Raw genomic sequence first — 15173 nt, 5'->3', positions numbered from 1 at the left:
GTCCTTGAAAAGAAGTGGTTGGTAGGGCAGATGAATAATATATACCTAAAAAAAAAAACCGAAAATCAAGTACAATCAAACTTGGTTCTCTCATTTTATATGGGGCAAGCAAAATTTGTTCTTGATGTGAGCCGCGCCTTGAGAAAACCAACATAGTGGCTCTGCGACTAGCATGGATCCAGACCAGCCTTCGCATCCGCGCAATCTTGTCAGGATCTATGCTGTTCGCTAACAGTTTCTCTAATTGAATTAGGCTTTGAAAGCAAACAGCATGGATCCTGACCAGACTGCTTGGATGCGCAGGCTGGTCTGGATCCATGCTGGTCGCAAAGCCACTATGTTGGTTTTCTTGTGGCATGGCTCATATCAGTAATTCTAGCCATCGACTAGTGCATTTATTATACAGGGACTTTGCCTGCACCTGACAAGGAGTTTGAGCAAAGGGCAGTGTTCAAATTATCCGATTTGGAGAGAACAAATTTTAACTGTAAAAGATTAGGATAATTTTGTTACAAAAGTGACACGTATGTAAACTGTTCTTTTCAGGGACTTCCAACACATGATGCAGAAGGGAAGGAACTGTCTAAATCTGCTCTGAAGAAAAACATGAAGGTATACGAGGCACAAGAGAAGAAATACAAGGAATTCTTGAAAAGTCAGGAAACCAGTCAGCAGTCTGCTGGGGCAGAGGCACAGTCTGGATAGAAAATAGGCAACCAGTCTAGAAAGGACTGTGACACAGACTGAGTGAAAGTCATAGACTGGGACATATTTCAGATAGAAACCAGTCTGGACCAGGATATTTATATTGACACAGTGCAAGTGATTAGGAAACTCAAGTTATAAGTTGTGAAGAATTTGATTGGTATAGAAAACTAAAACAAAAGACTACTAGGATAGTCAAGGGAAATGCTTGGCCAAACCTTAACTTTCTGAAAATCATGCTTCAATATTTGAAGTTTTAAAACTTGTCAAAAAAAAAAAAAATGAAGATTGCTTTATCGCATACAGTTAAATGATATGGCTTGTTAAATTTCTGTCTAATATTTTCACCTTAATTATGTCTCCCACATCACTGTGTGGTGGGAGGCATATTGATTTACTCCTGTCTGTCTGTCTGTCTGTCTGTCTGTCACAAATCTTGTCCACACTCTTAAGTTGTACATTTCTTATCCGATCTTCACCAAACTTGAATAAAATGTGTTTGCCATAAGTCCTCAGCCAAGTTTGATAACTAGCCAAATCGGCCCAGGCACTTCCTAATTCTGGTCCTTGAAATATTGTTTTTGATACTCAAAGCACTGAAAGTCTGATTAGGTTGTGTGTGCGTGTGTGTGTTCGGATTTAACGTCTTTCTCAACATTTTTTCAGTCATATGAACAGGTTGTATCAAAGCACTAAAAGTCTGATTGGGTTGTTTTTGATAATCAAAGCACTGAAAGTCTGATTGGGAATTAAAAATATATAGGGAGTAGGGTTTATGCTCGAACATTTCTCATCCGATCTTATACTACTATTCAGATGATTAGGCAGTTTTGGGAGACATGGGCTTTTCTCAAAAGCAGCTCTAGTTTATTATTGTCATATTTTTGTTCAGTTTTATCTTTTAAAAAATATCTGATTGTTGGTATGGGGTAACACACTGAAATGAAAATGATATAATGGCAGTTGGTATAATTATACTGTAGTATATTTGTTTTAATATTTATTTGTGGATAAATATTTTCACGTACATGTTTTACATTCTTTTTTCATATAAACAACCCAACAGATATATATATATACAATTATACACCCCATTGTGCTGTAGCAAAACCCAACATAAGATTTATTTGTTTACAAATTTCAATAAAAGATAAATCTGACTTAATATTTATGCTGATGTTTTATGTTGAAAAATATGAAATACTATAAATTAGTCAAGTTTTTATGCCCCTGAAGGGAGGCATTTAGTTTTTGAACCGTCTGTCCGTCTGTCGGTCCGTCGGTCTGTCAGTCTGTCAGTCTGTCCGCAATTTTCGTGTCCGGTCCATATCTTTGTCATCGATGGATGGATTTTCAAATAACTTGGCATGAATGTGTACCACAGTAAGACGACGTGTCGCGCGCAAGACCCAGGTCCGTAGCTCAAAGGTCAGGGTCACACTTAGACATTAAAGGATAGTGCATTGATGGGTGTGTCCGGTCCATATCTTTGTCATCGATGGATGGATTTTCAAATAACTTGGCATGAATGTGTACCACAGTAACACGACGTGTTGCACGCAAGACTTAGGTCCGTAGCTCAGAGGTCAAGGTCACACTTAGACATTAAAGGATAGTGCATTGATGGGCGTGTCCGGTCCATATCTTTGTCATCGATGGATGGATTTTCAAATAACTTGGCATGAATGTGTACCACAGTAAGACGACGTGTCCCGCGCAAGACCCAGGTCCGTAGCTCAAAGGTCAAGGTCACACTTAGACATTAAATGATAGTGCATTGATGGGCGTGTCCGGTCCATATCTTTGTCATCGATGGATGGATTTTTAAATAACTTGGCATGAATGTGTACCACAGTAAGACGACGTGTCATGCGCAAGACCCAGGTCCGTAGCTCAAAGGTCAAGGTCACACTTAGACGTTAAAGGTCATTTTTCATGATAGTGCATTGATGGGCGTGTCCGGTCCATATCTTTGTCATTCATGCATGGATTTTAAAATAACTACGCATGAATGTGTGACTCAGTAAGTCGACGTGTCGCGCGCAAGACCCAGCTCCGTAGGTCAAAGGTCCTAAACTCTAACATCGGCCATAACTATTCATTCAAAGTGCCATCGGGGGCATGTGTCATCCTATGGAGACAGCTCTTGTTTATTATCTACTGCAGTTGGTTGAAAAGTTTAGGCAAATTGGTCAGTTAATTGCAGAACGATATTTAAAAAGCCTCAGTATCACTAATTAGTATGCAGATTAAACTTTGTTAATAGATCATGCCTGAAGTAAAGAAGAGAACACAGTAACTAAATCTAAATGAATTACATAAAGATTTCTTCATCATTCTTATATATGATATTGATAAAATCTAATATTTTTACTGATAGTTCAGATACACTTTCATTCAATGCTATTATTTATGTTTAACTAAGTTCTGGCCTTTTGGTTTCTCCACTTTTAGTTTGAGTATGCTTAAAAAAATATAGCGATCCCTTTACCAGTTTCATTCAATATCTACACATTTTCAGTAAAGTTAGATACTTACATTTTCAGCAAAAGCATGTACTATGGATTTGCTTCTTTATAACAATTTGTTTAAGAGTTAGCCTAACATGTTGATAGAAAAAAAATCAAACAATATCCAAATCATAGAAAGTAGCGGTTGTTTCACATGAAAATTGAACAGCATATAAAACATGTATTTTACTCTACACAACAACTGTCAGCTTAAGCCCTCTACAGACGGTAGGTTTTTGTTGTACAACACTTATTATCTCAAAGATGTACAATTGTACATTTTTCACATACAGACAGTATTCCATCCTCATATAAATCACAGAGATTTACCTAGTAAACATAATGCATCAGGTACTGAAAAGAATGTAACCATTAATAATAAAAAATAATATTCACCTTTTTATGTCCAATGAATTTGATTACGCATGACACAAATGAGCCACGCCATGAGAAAACCAACATAGTGGCTTTGCGACCAGTATGGATGCAGACCAGCCTGTGCAGTCTGGTCAGGATCATTGATGTTTCCTTTTTAAGTCTATTGCAACTAGAGAAATGGTTAGCGAACATCATGGACCAGACTGCGCGGATGCTGGTCGGAAACGCGCTATGTTGGTTTTCTCATGGCGTGGCTCAAATCATTAAACTTTTCAGTGTCATCCTTTTTAATCCCCCGCCGTGGCGGAGGGATTATAGGAATGGTCTGCGTCCGTCCGTCCGTCCATCCTTCCGTCCGTCTGTCCGTCCTTCCTTAACAAAATTGTGTCCGGTCCATATCTCCTAAACCCCTTGAAGGATTTTCATGAAACTTGGGTCAAATGATCACCTCATCAAGACGATGTGCAGAACCCATGAGTCAGCCTTGTCGGTTCAAGGTCAAGGTCACAACTCGAGGTCAAAGGTTTGAGCCTGCCATTTTGTGTCCGCTCTATATCTCCTAAACCCCTTGAAGGAATTTTATAAAACTTGGGTCAAATGATCACCTGATCAAGACGATGTGCAGAACCCATGAGTCAGCCATGCCGGCTCAAGGTCAAGGTCACAACTCCAGGTCAAAGGTTTGAGCCTTCCATTTTGTGTCCGCTCTATATCTCTTAAACCCATTGAAGGAATTTTATAAAACTTGGGTCAAATGATCACCTCATCAAGACCCCATGAGTCAGCCATGCCGGCTCAAGGTCAAGATCACAACTCCAGGTCAAAGGTTTGAGCCTTCCATTTTGTGTCCGCTCTATATCTCTTAAACCCCTTGAAGGAATTTTATAAAACTTGGGTCAAATGATCACCTCATCAAGACGATGTGCAGAACCCATGAGTCAGTCATGCCGGCTCAAGGTCAAGGTCACAACTTAGGGTCAAAGGTTTGAGCCTTCCATTTTGTGTCCCCTGTATATCTCCTAAACCCCTTGAAGGATTTTCATCAAACTTGGGTCAAACGATCACCTCATCAAGGCGATGTGCAGAACTTATGAGTCAGCCTAAACCCCTTGAAGGAATTTTATAAAACTTGGGTCAAATGATTACCTCATCAGACCGATGTGCAGAAATTATGAGTCAACCATGCCAGCTCAAGGTCAAGGTCACAACTAAGGGTCGAAGGTTTGAGCCTTCCATTTGGTGTCCACTCTGTATCTCCTTAACCCCTTGAAGGATTTTCATCAAACTTGGGTCAAATGATCACCTCATCAAGAACTCATGAGTCAGCCATGTCAACTCAAGGTCAAGGTCACAACTGAAGGTCAAAGGTTTCAGCTCTGTATCTCCTAAACCCCTTGAAGGATTTTCATGAAACTTTGGTCAAATGATCACCTCATCAAGACGTTGTGCAGAATTCATGAGTCAGCCATGTCAGTTCAAGGTCAAGGTCACAGCTAAAATCAAAGGTTTACCCTTTCACTATCCATAGCAGTGGCGGGGGATTTAGCTGTCTTTCGGACTGCCTTGTTCCATTATGCATTAGAAACCATTTTATATTCAGATTTGTGTTTATTTTATGGGCAATTGTTTCTGGAATTTCGTTCACTTGCCTCTTATCAGCTAATTATCCCCTCCGTCCGCCCGTCCGCAGCCATTTCTCAGTAACTACTTGGTAGAATTTCATTAAACTTGAAATAAACATGAACCAACATACTGCGATGATGCCCGTCAAGTTTTTTTTTTGATTGGTCAATTTCCCTCAGAGTTATTGCCCTTGATTTAATAAAATACGTCCTTCTGCAGCCATTTCTCAGTAACTAACAGGTAGTTTTTCATCAAATTTGAAATAGAAATGAACCAAGTTACTGTGCTGATGCCCGTCAAGTTTTTTTTTTGTTAGGTCAATTTCCCTCAGAGTTATTGCCCTTGATTTAATGAAAAATGTCCGTCTGCAGCCATTTCTCAGTAACTAGCAGGTAGAATTTCATCAAACTTGAAATAGACATGAACCAAGATACTGCGATGATGCCCTTCAAGTTTTTTTTCGATTGGTCAATTTTCCATATAGTTATTGCCCTTTAATTGTTTAAAAATCCACAGATCTGTACATAACAAACCAACCAATTGGAAGAATATCATTAAACTTCTTTCATTCTTTTCCATGAACATTTATTATAAACATGTGATGTTGTGTACCTACACCTGGTCACCACCTTACCTTGGTCACCCCCCTCCCCCTCACCACTCCCCCCCCCCCTCCCCCACCCACCACCCCTATTTTTTTTTTTTTTTTTTTTTTTTTTTTTCATTTTTCGTTTTCTATCAATATTTATAATCAACATGTAAACTGTTGTATCCTCACCCCACCCCCCACCCAAACAAACCATTCATTTTCTTTTAATTTGATTTTGACTAATGAAATTATTTGCTTCTTGGTAACATTCTTAACTTTTTGCTGGATATATTTTTTTGCCATTCCTCAGCTCTGACCCTTTCGGCAGGGGAATTCCAATTCATCGAATTTACTTGTTATTTACCAATTTGTTGCTTGTCAACCTGGGTGGTACGTAAGGCAAAACTTACGAAATAGAACATGTCCTAATCTGTAAGTCAAGACTTAAGATTTACGAAATCAAGGAATAGCATCATACACATGATAATATTTGGCTGTACATCTTGAATTTAGTTGGTGTTGTACAACAAAAACCTACCGTCTGTAGAGGGCTTTGCTGATATATACATCAAATTCTGGAAAATGGCTGCTTAAAGGGGCCACACTTACAGACAGTTCAGCGCCTTTAAAAAATATCACCAATTTCAAAGAACTTTTAAATATCTTATTTTTAATGCATTTACAAAAATGTCCCAGTGCTGAAATTTCGCTTATCTAAGTGGAACATAATTTTCAGCAATTGTCTATTTTTTTAGCTCACCTGTCACAAAGTGACAAGGTGAGCTTTTGTGATCGCGCGGTGTCCGTCATCCGTCCGTGCGTGCGTCCGTCCATAAACTTTTGCTTGTGACCACTCTAGAGGTCACATTTTTTGTGGGATCTTTATGAAAGTTGGTCAGAATGTTCATCTTGATAATATCTAGGTCAAGTTCGAAACTGGGTCACGTGCCATCAAAAACAAGGTCAGTAGGTCTAAAAATAGAAAAAGCTTGTGACCTCTCTAGAGGCCATATATTTCACAAGATCTTCATGAAAATTGGTCAGAATGTTCACCTTGATGATATCTAGGTCAAGTTCGAAACTGGGTCACGTGCCATCAAAAACTAGGTCAATAGGTCTAAAAATAGAAAAACGTTGTGACCTCTCTAGAGGCCATATTTTACAAAGATCTTCATGAAAATTGGTCAGAACATTCACCTTGATGATATCTAGATCAAGTTCGAAATTGGGTTACGTGCCTTCAAAAACTAGGTCAGTAGGTCAAATAATAGAAAAACCTTGTGACCTCTCTAAAGGCCATATTTTTCATGGGATCTGTATGAAAGTTGGTCTGAATGTTCATCTTGATGATATCTAGGTTAAGTTTGAAACTGGGTCACGTTTGATCAAAAACTAGGTCAGTAGGTCTAAAAATAGAAAATTCTTGTGACCTCTCTAGAGGCCATATATTTCATGAGATCTTCATGAAAATTGGTCAGAATGTTCACCTTGATGATATCTAGGTCAAGTTCGAAATTGGGTCACGTGCCATCAATAACTAGGTCAGTAGGTCAAATAATAGAAAAACCTTGTGACCTCTCTAGGGACGATTTTTTCATGAGATCTTCATGAAAGTTGGTCTAAATGTTCACCTTGATGATATCTAGGTCAAGTTCGAAAGTGGGTCACGTGCCATTTAAAACTAGGTCAGTAGATCAAATAATAGAAAAACCTTGTGACCTCTCTAAAGGCCATATTTTTCATGGGATCTGTATGAAATTTGGTCAGAATGTTCATCTTGATGATATCTAGGTCAAGTTTGAAACAGGGTCACGTGCGGTCAAAAACTAGGTCAGTAGGTCTAAAAATAGAAAAACCTTGTGACCTCTCTAGAGGACAGACTTGTGAATGGATCTCCATAAAATTTGGTCAGAATGTTCATCTTGATGATATCTAGGTCAAGTTCGAAAGTGGGTCACGTGCCTTCAAAAAGTAGGTCATAGGTCAAATAATGAAAAAACGTTGTGACCTCTCTAGAGGCCATACCCTTCAATGGATCTTCATGAAAATTGGTCAGAATGTTCACCTTGATGATATCTAGGTCAGTTTAGAAACTGGGTAACGTGCCTTAAAAAACTAGGTCAGTAGGTCAAATAATAAAAAAATCTTGTGACCTCTCTAGAGGCCATACTTTTCATGGGATCTATATGAAAGTTAGTCTGAATGTTCATCTTGATGATATCTAGGTCAAGTTTGAAACTGGATCAATTGTGGTGAAAAACTAGGTCAGTAGGTCTAAAATTAGAAAAATCTTTTGACCTCTCTAGAGGCCATATTTTTCAATGTATCTTCATGAAAATTGATCTGAATGTTTAACTTGATGATATCTAGGCCTGTTTCGAAACTGGGTCACGTGCGGTCAAAAACTAGGCCAGTAGGTCTAAAAATAGAAAAACCTTGTGACCTCTCTAGAGGCCATATTTTTTATGAGATCTTCATGAAAATTAGTGAGAATGTTCACCTTGATGATATTCAGGTAAATTTCAAAACAGGATCTTGTACCTTCGAAAACTAGGTCAATAGGTCAAATAATAGAAAAAACTTGTGACCTCTCTAGAGACCATATTTTTCAATGGATCTTCATGAAAATTGGACAGAATTTTTATCTTGATAATATCTAGGTCAAGTTCAAAACTGGGTCACATGAGCTCAAAAGCTAGGTCACTATGTCAAATAGTAGAAAAAACGATGTCATACACAAAACTGGGTCATGTGGGAAGAGGTGAGCGATTCAGGACCATCATGGTCCTCTTGTTTATTTCTTAACATAATTATGTTCTTCATTTTTCAAGGGGGACAAATTTTTGAGACTATTTTAAGTATCCATTGTATGGGACAGTACACTAGAACATATAATGGTCAGGTAGATTGTTGATAAAGATGTTGTACCTTTATCAAATATTTGAAGATCTACTCCTAAACATTAAACTATGAAGTGTCACTTTTGTTCGACTGGTAAGTTTGATAAAAGATAGTGAAAACTTTTTTTATTTCCTTGTTTATTGTGTCTGTACTGTATGCAGTTTTAAAAGCCCCAGTGTACGTTTGTGAATTCCACACCCATATTGTTTTTAGCTCACCTGTCACATAGTGACAAGGTGAGCTTTTGTGATCAAGCAGCGTCCGTCCGTGCGTAAACTTTTCCTTGTGACATCTCTAGAGGTCACATTTTTTGTGGGATCTTTATGAAAGTTGGTCAGAATGTTCATCTTGATGATATATAGGTCAAGTTCAAAACTGGGTCACGTGCCATCAAAAACTAGGTCAGTAGGTCTAAAAATAGAAAAACCTTGTGACCTCTCTAGAGGCCATATTTCTCAATGGATCTTCATGAAAATTGGTCAGAATGTTCACCTTGATGATATCTAGGTCAAGTTCGAAACTGGGTCACGTGGGATCAAAAACTAGGTCAGTAGGTCTAAAAATAGAAAAACCTTGTGACTTCTCTAGAGGCCATATTTTTCATGAGATCTTCATGAATATTGGTCAGAATGTTCACCTTGATGATATCTAGATCAGGTTCGAAACTGGGTCACGTGCCATCAAAAACTAGGTCATTAGGTCTAAAAATAGAAAACCCATGTGACCTCTCTAGAGGCCATATTTCTCAATGGATCTTCATGAAAATTGGTCAGAATGTTCACCTTGATGATATCTAGGTCAGGTTCGAAACTGGGTCACATGGGGTCAAAAACTAGGTCAGTAGGTCTAAAAATAGAAAAACCTTGTGACTTCTCTAGAGGCCATATTTTTCAATGGATCTTCATGAAAATTGGTCAGAATGTTCACCTTGATGATATCTAGGTCAAGTTCGAAACTGGGTCACGTGGGGTCAAAAACTAGGTCAGTAGGTCTAAAAATAGAAAAACCTTGTGACTTCTCTAGAGGCCATATTTTTCATGAGATCTTCATGAATATTGGTCAGAATGTTTACCTTGATGATATCTAGGTCAAGTTCGAAACTGGGTCACGTGCCATCAAAAACTAGGTCATTAAGTCTAAAAATAGAAAACCCTTGTGACCTCTCTAGAGGCCATATTTCTCATGAGATCTTCATGAATATTGGTCAGAATGTTCACCTTGATGATATCTAGGTCAGGTTCGAAACTGGGTCACATGGGGTCAAAAAGTAGGTCAGTAGGTCTAAAAATAGAAAAACCTTGTGACTTCTCTAGAGGCCATATTTTTCAATGGATCTTCATGAAAATTGGTCAGAATGTTTAACTTGATGATATCTAGGTCAAGTTCGAAACTGGGTCACGTGGGGTCAAAAACTAGGTCAGTAGGTCTAAAAATAGAAAAACCTTGTGACCTCTCTAGAGGCCATATTTCTCAATGGATCTTCATGAAAATTGGTGAGAATGTTCAGCTTGATGATATCTAGGTCAAGTTCGTAACTGGGTCATGTGCGGTCAAAAACTAGGTCAGTAGGTCTAAAAATAGAAAAACCTTGTGACCTCTAGAGGCCGTATTTTTCAATGGATCTTCATGAAAATTGGTCAGAATTTTTTATCTTGATGATATCTAGGTCACATGTGCTCAAAAACTAGGTCACTGTGTCAAATAATAGAAATAACGACGTCATACTCAGTTCAACAACTGGGACATGTGGGGATAGGTGAGCGATTCAGGACCATCATTGTCCTCTTGTTTTTACATGTTATTTGTGCTTCTAGTGTTTGCATGATTATAAATGGCAATGTATACATGTCAAAATTAAAATGTGAAATTATTTTGTCTTTGGTATTCTTCTTTATCAAGTGGTACTTAATATGCCAGTATCAAGCCAATTTTTTGAGAGTAACTTTATATTGAATTCATTTGTATTCTGGTTGTCCGATCTCTATCCTTTTCAATCCCATTCTGGTTTTTAACCAGTTTTCAGAACTGTACATTTGGGCATTGTCTGTCCATCCTATTCTTTTCTGTTCAATAACTTTGCCATGCATATACAAGCATCTGAAGTTCTATCATTTAAACTAGAAAATTGCAATATGACCTTTACTATGTTAGTGTGGCTTAAATCCCAATAAGATAAAAGGAACTTTAGAATTCATTTTTGTTGGAAGGGAGACTTAAGCAATCCAATGTCTGGCGGTGGCGACGGTGACGGCATTAACAATTGGAAATAACTCAAAAAACCGTTGCATATATTTCTTTTTAACCTTGTAAGATGATTTAGAAACTGATTTTACACCCAGTGGTGAGTCCTGGCCTCCTAGTGACATTGACCTTGAAAAAATTAGCATTTTTTATGCCTTTGTAAAACCACAAAAATGACTATTTCTCAAAAACCATTAAGTATTTTGCTTTGAAACCTTGTAGGATGGTTCAAGAACTACTTTTACACCCCCACGGTGAGTCCTAGCCCCCTAGTGACTTTGATCTTGAAGAAATTCGGATCTTTTTGATGCCTTTGAAAATTCACAGAAATGGCAATTTCTCAAAACGTTACATAATTATAGTATTGCTTTGAAACCTTTTGGGATGGTTCAAAACTAAATTTCACCAAAAGCGTACAAACAACTTGATAATGTAAGCTTTAAAAATGCCAAACGATAGAAATAAGGTGCATACTGACAAGTTATATAGTGACAGAAGTTCTCAAAAATTTCCTTTAGATTACCTCCCCTAATAATTTTAGTTTTTCATGAGTTACCTCCCCTGAAAACTAGAAAAAAATGATTTTCTCCTTTTCCCTACGGGGAATTTCTTTTTAATATTTGTATCAGAATCATAAAATGCAGCTTTCTACTGCAATATTTTCTCGAAACTCAAGTTCAGATTCTCATAATCAAAGAAATTGTATATTTCCCATAGGCATCAATGTTAACTTCAATACCGATTATCTCCCCCAAAAATGATAAAATTTGAAAAATCTTTCGGTGAAAAGTTTTCATTTTGAATGTCTTTAAAGTGACCAAATTTAATTTAAATATTACCATCCAGTTACAAGATATGAAATATGGCTATTACACCATGTTATCCTTAATTAGCTTTGTCATACTAATTTTGCCTTGTGAGTACTTAATCGTGCTTGTATTGCCTTTTGATTATCCTAGTCGTCCTTCTCAATGGATCTTCATGAAAATTGGTCAGAATTTTCACCTTGATGATATCTAGGTCAGGTTCGTAACTGGGTCATGTGCGGTCAAAAACTAGGTCAGTAGGTCTAAAAATAGAAAAACCTTGTGACCTCTAGAGGCCGTATTTTTCAATGGATCTTCATGAAAATTGGTCAGAATTTTTTATCTTGATGATATCTAGGTCACATGTGCTCAAAAACTAGGTCACTGTGTCAAATAATAGAAATAACGACGTCATACTCAGTTCAACACTGGGTCATGTGGGGATAGGTGAGCGATTCAGGACCATCATGGTCCTCTTGTTTTTACATGTTATTTGTGCTTCTAGTGTTTGCATGATTATAAATGGCAATGTATACATGTCAAAATTAAAATGTGAAATTATTTTGTCTTTGGTATTCTTCTTTATCAAGTGGTACTTAATATGCCAGTATCAAGCCAATTTTTTGAGAGTAACTTTATATTTAATTCGTTTGTATTCTGGTTGTCCGATCTCTATCCTTTTCAATCCCATTCTGGTTTTTAACCGGTTTTCAGAACTGTACATTTGGGCATTGTCTGTCCATCCTATTCTTTTCTGTTCAATAACTTTGCCATGCATATACAAGCATCTGAAGTTCTATCATTGAAACTAGAAAATTGCAATATGACCTTTACTATGTTAGTGTGGCTTAAATCCCTATAAAATAAAAGGAACTTTAGAATTCATTTTTGTTGGAAGCGAGACTTAAGCAATCCAATGTCTGGCGGTGGCGACGGTGACGGCATTAACAATTGGAAATAACTCAAAAAACAGTTGCATATATTTCTTTTAAACCTTGTAAGATGATTTAGAAAATGATTTTACACCCAGTGGTGAGTCCTGGCCTCCTAGTGACATTGACCTTGAAAAAATTAGCATTTTTTATGCCTTTGTAAAACCACAAAAATGACTATTTCTCAAAAACCATTAAGTATTTTGCTTTGAAACCTTGTAGGATGGTTCAAGAACTACTTTTACACCCCCACGGTGAGTCCTAGCCCCCTAGTGACTTTGATCTTGAAGAAATTCGGATCTTTTTGATGCCTTTGAAAATTCACAGAAATGGCAATTTCTCAAAACGTTACATAATTATAGTATTGCTTTGAAACCTTTTGGGATGGTTCAAAACTAATTTAACACCCATGGCGAATCCTGGTCCACTAGTGATTTTGACTTTTAGGAAATTAGCATGTTTTAGAATTTTTTACACCTTAAGTTTAAAAATTCACAAAAATGACAATTTCTCAAGAACCGTTGTAGGATGTTTCAAGAACTAAAAAATAACGAAGATTGTTACAGATATAGCTCTGGAAGATGGTTTTAAAACTCATTTTAAGAGTCAAAGCTCCTGCGGGCAAGACACTTTCAGGCAGTGGCCTTGTTCAGTTTTTCAATTAATCATTAAAAAATATACTTTAAAGTCAATGGCACTTGTTTGAAACTTTAAGCTGTCACTGAAAGTGAATGAAAAGAACGCAACATCACTAAATGATGTATAAGTCTGCAATAAATTGACCCTTAAAATGCCCAGTACAGCTGATGATTTGGTGGATAAAGTTTCATTTGAATCAGTAAAACTTAATGCAGCAGTAATGCAGAATACACATTTTGTCTAAGTCTCAGGAATGACTTAACTACCCCGATACATTTCTCTGTGAGCAGTACTCTTAGTGCCATGAAAGTTCTTAACCATGCCATGAACACCTCTGTGAGCAGTACTCCTAGTGCCATGAAAGTTCTTAACCATGCCATGAACACTGCTAAGCGACCTTAAATTCAATGCCATGAACACTGCACTGTGAGCATTGCTGTGCTTGTCACAGGGAGGCTATGTAGTCTGTTGTTATTTTTTGTAATATATCTTTACGTGGAAAGTCATACATAAGTATCTATTGCTAGGCAACTGATATAACATACCCAAGAATTAACATAGCTGCGTATTTGCATGAACTTGTAAATGCCTTACTTTGTGCCAAACATCTTACTTCCATGCATTTTTGATGACATGAAAATATATGACAAACGTCAAATTGATTGCATCAATCAGTTGTACACATATTGCCTTTTGATTCTCCTAGTGCTGCGCATGTAGTCTTTTGATTTACCTAGTGCTACCCATGCTAGTATTGCCTTTTGATTCGACTAGTCATAATCGTACTTTATTTTGATTAACGCAGTCATTCCTATATTGCCTTTTGATTATCATAGTGCTACCCTTACTAGCATTGCCTTTTGATTCAACATACTAGTATTGCTTTTTCAATCAATTAGACCAACTTAGTCATAATCGTATTTTCTTTTGATTCATGCATTCATTCCCACATTGCCTTTTGATTCGACTAGTCATACTCGTATTGCCTTTTGATACATGAAGACATTCCCATATTGCCTTTTGATATTATCCTATTCATACCCATGTTGTCTTGACATAAAATTCCTTTTGAATCGCCTAATGGTACCCAAACTGCCATCTTACCAACATTGCCTTTTAAGGATAACATGGTGTAATAGGCCTCAATTTCACCAAAAGCGTACAAACAACTTGATAATGTAAGCTTTAAAAATGCCAAACGATAGAAATAAGGTGCATACTGACAAGTTATATAGTGACAGAAGTTCTCAAAAATTTCCTTTAGATTACCTCCCCTAATAATTTTAGTTTTTCATGAGTTACCTCCCCTGAAAACTAGAAAAAAAATGATTTTCTCCTTTTCCCTACGGGGAATTTCTTTTTAATATTTGTATCAGAATCATAAAATGCAGCTTTCTACTGCAATATTTTCTCGAAACTCAAGTTCAGATTCTCATAATCAAAGAAATTGTATATTTCCCATAGGCATCAATGTTAACTTCAATACCGATTATCTCCCCCAAAAATGATAAAATTTGAAAAATCTCTCGGTGAAAAGTTTTCATTTTGAATGTCTTTAAAGTGACCAAATTTAATTTAAATATTACCATCCAGTTACAAGATATGAAATATGGCTATTACACCATGTTATCCTTAATTAGCTTTGTCATACTAATTTTGCCTTGTGAGTACTTAATCGTGCTTGTATTGCCTTTTGATTATCCTAGTCGTCCTTATATTACATTTTGATTCTCCTAGTACTACCCACATTGCCTTTTGATAATCAGATTTTTTTTTCTTATTGACTTTCTACAATTATTCATAAATTTGAATCGATGACTCTCGGATACACGTCAAACTATAATCCCCA

The 15173-nt window shown here is 37.0% G+C and overlaps 1 protein-coding gene across 1 annotated transcript in view; it reads left to right on the top strand.

The window, feature by feature from the left end:
* LOC123537502 (cysteine--tRNA ligase, cytoplasmic-like) overlaps positions 1-10577 on the top strand; it is a 141693-nt gene extending 131116 nt beyond the window's left edge. The window contains exon 19 of the mRNA XM_053529287.1: positions 547-10577. Coding sequence (XP_053385262.1) covers positions 547-705 — 159 coding nt within the window. The 3' untranslated portion in view covers positions 706-10577. The remainder of the gene's footprint in view (positions 1-546) is intronic.
* Positions 10578-15173: the final 4596 nt, after the last annotated feature.

This window comes from Mercenaria mercenaria, chromosome 17, assembly GCF_021730395.1.
Source record: "Mercenaria mercenaria strain notata chromosome 17, MADL_Memer_1, whole genome shotgun sequence".
Taxonomy (NCBI): domain Eukaryota; kingdom Metazoa; phylum Mollusca; class Bivalvia; order Venerida; family Veneridae; genus Mercenaria; species Mercenaria mercenaria.
This window is presented reverse-complemented; position numbering and strand designations above follow the sequence as displayed.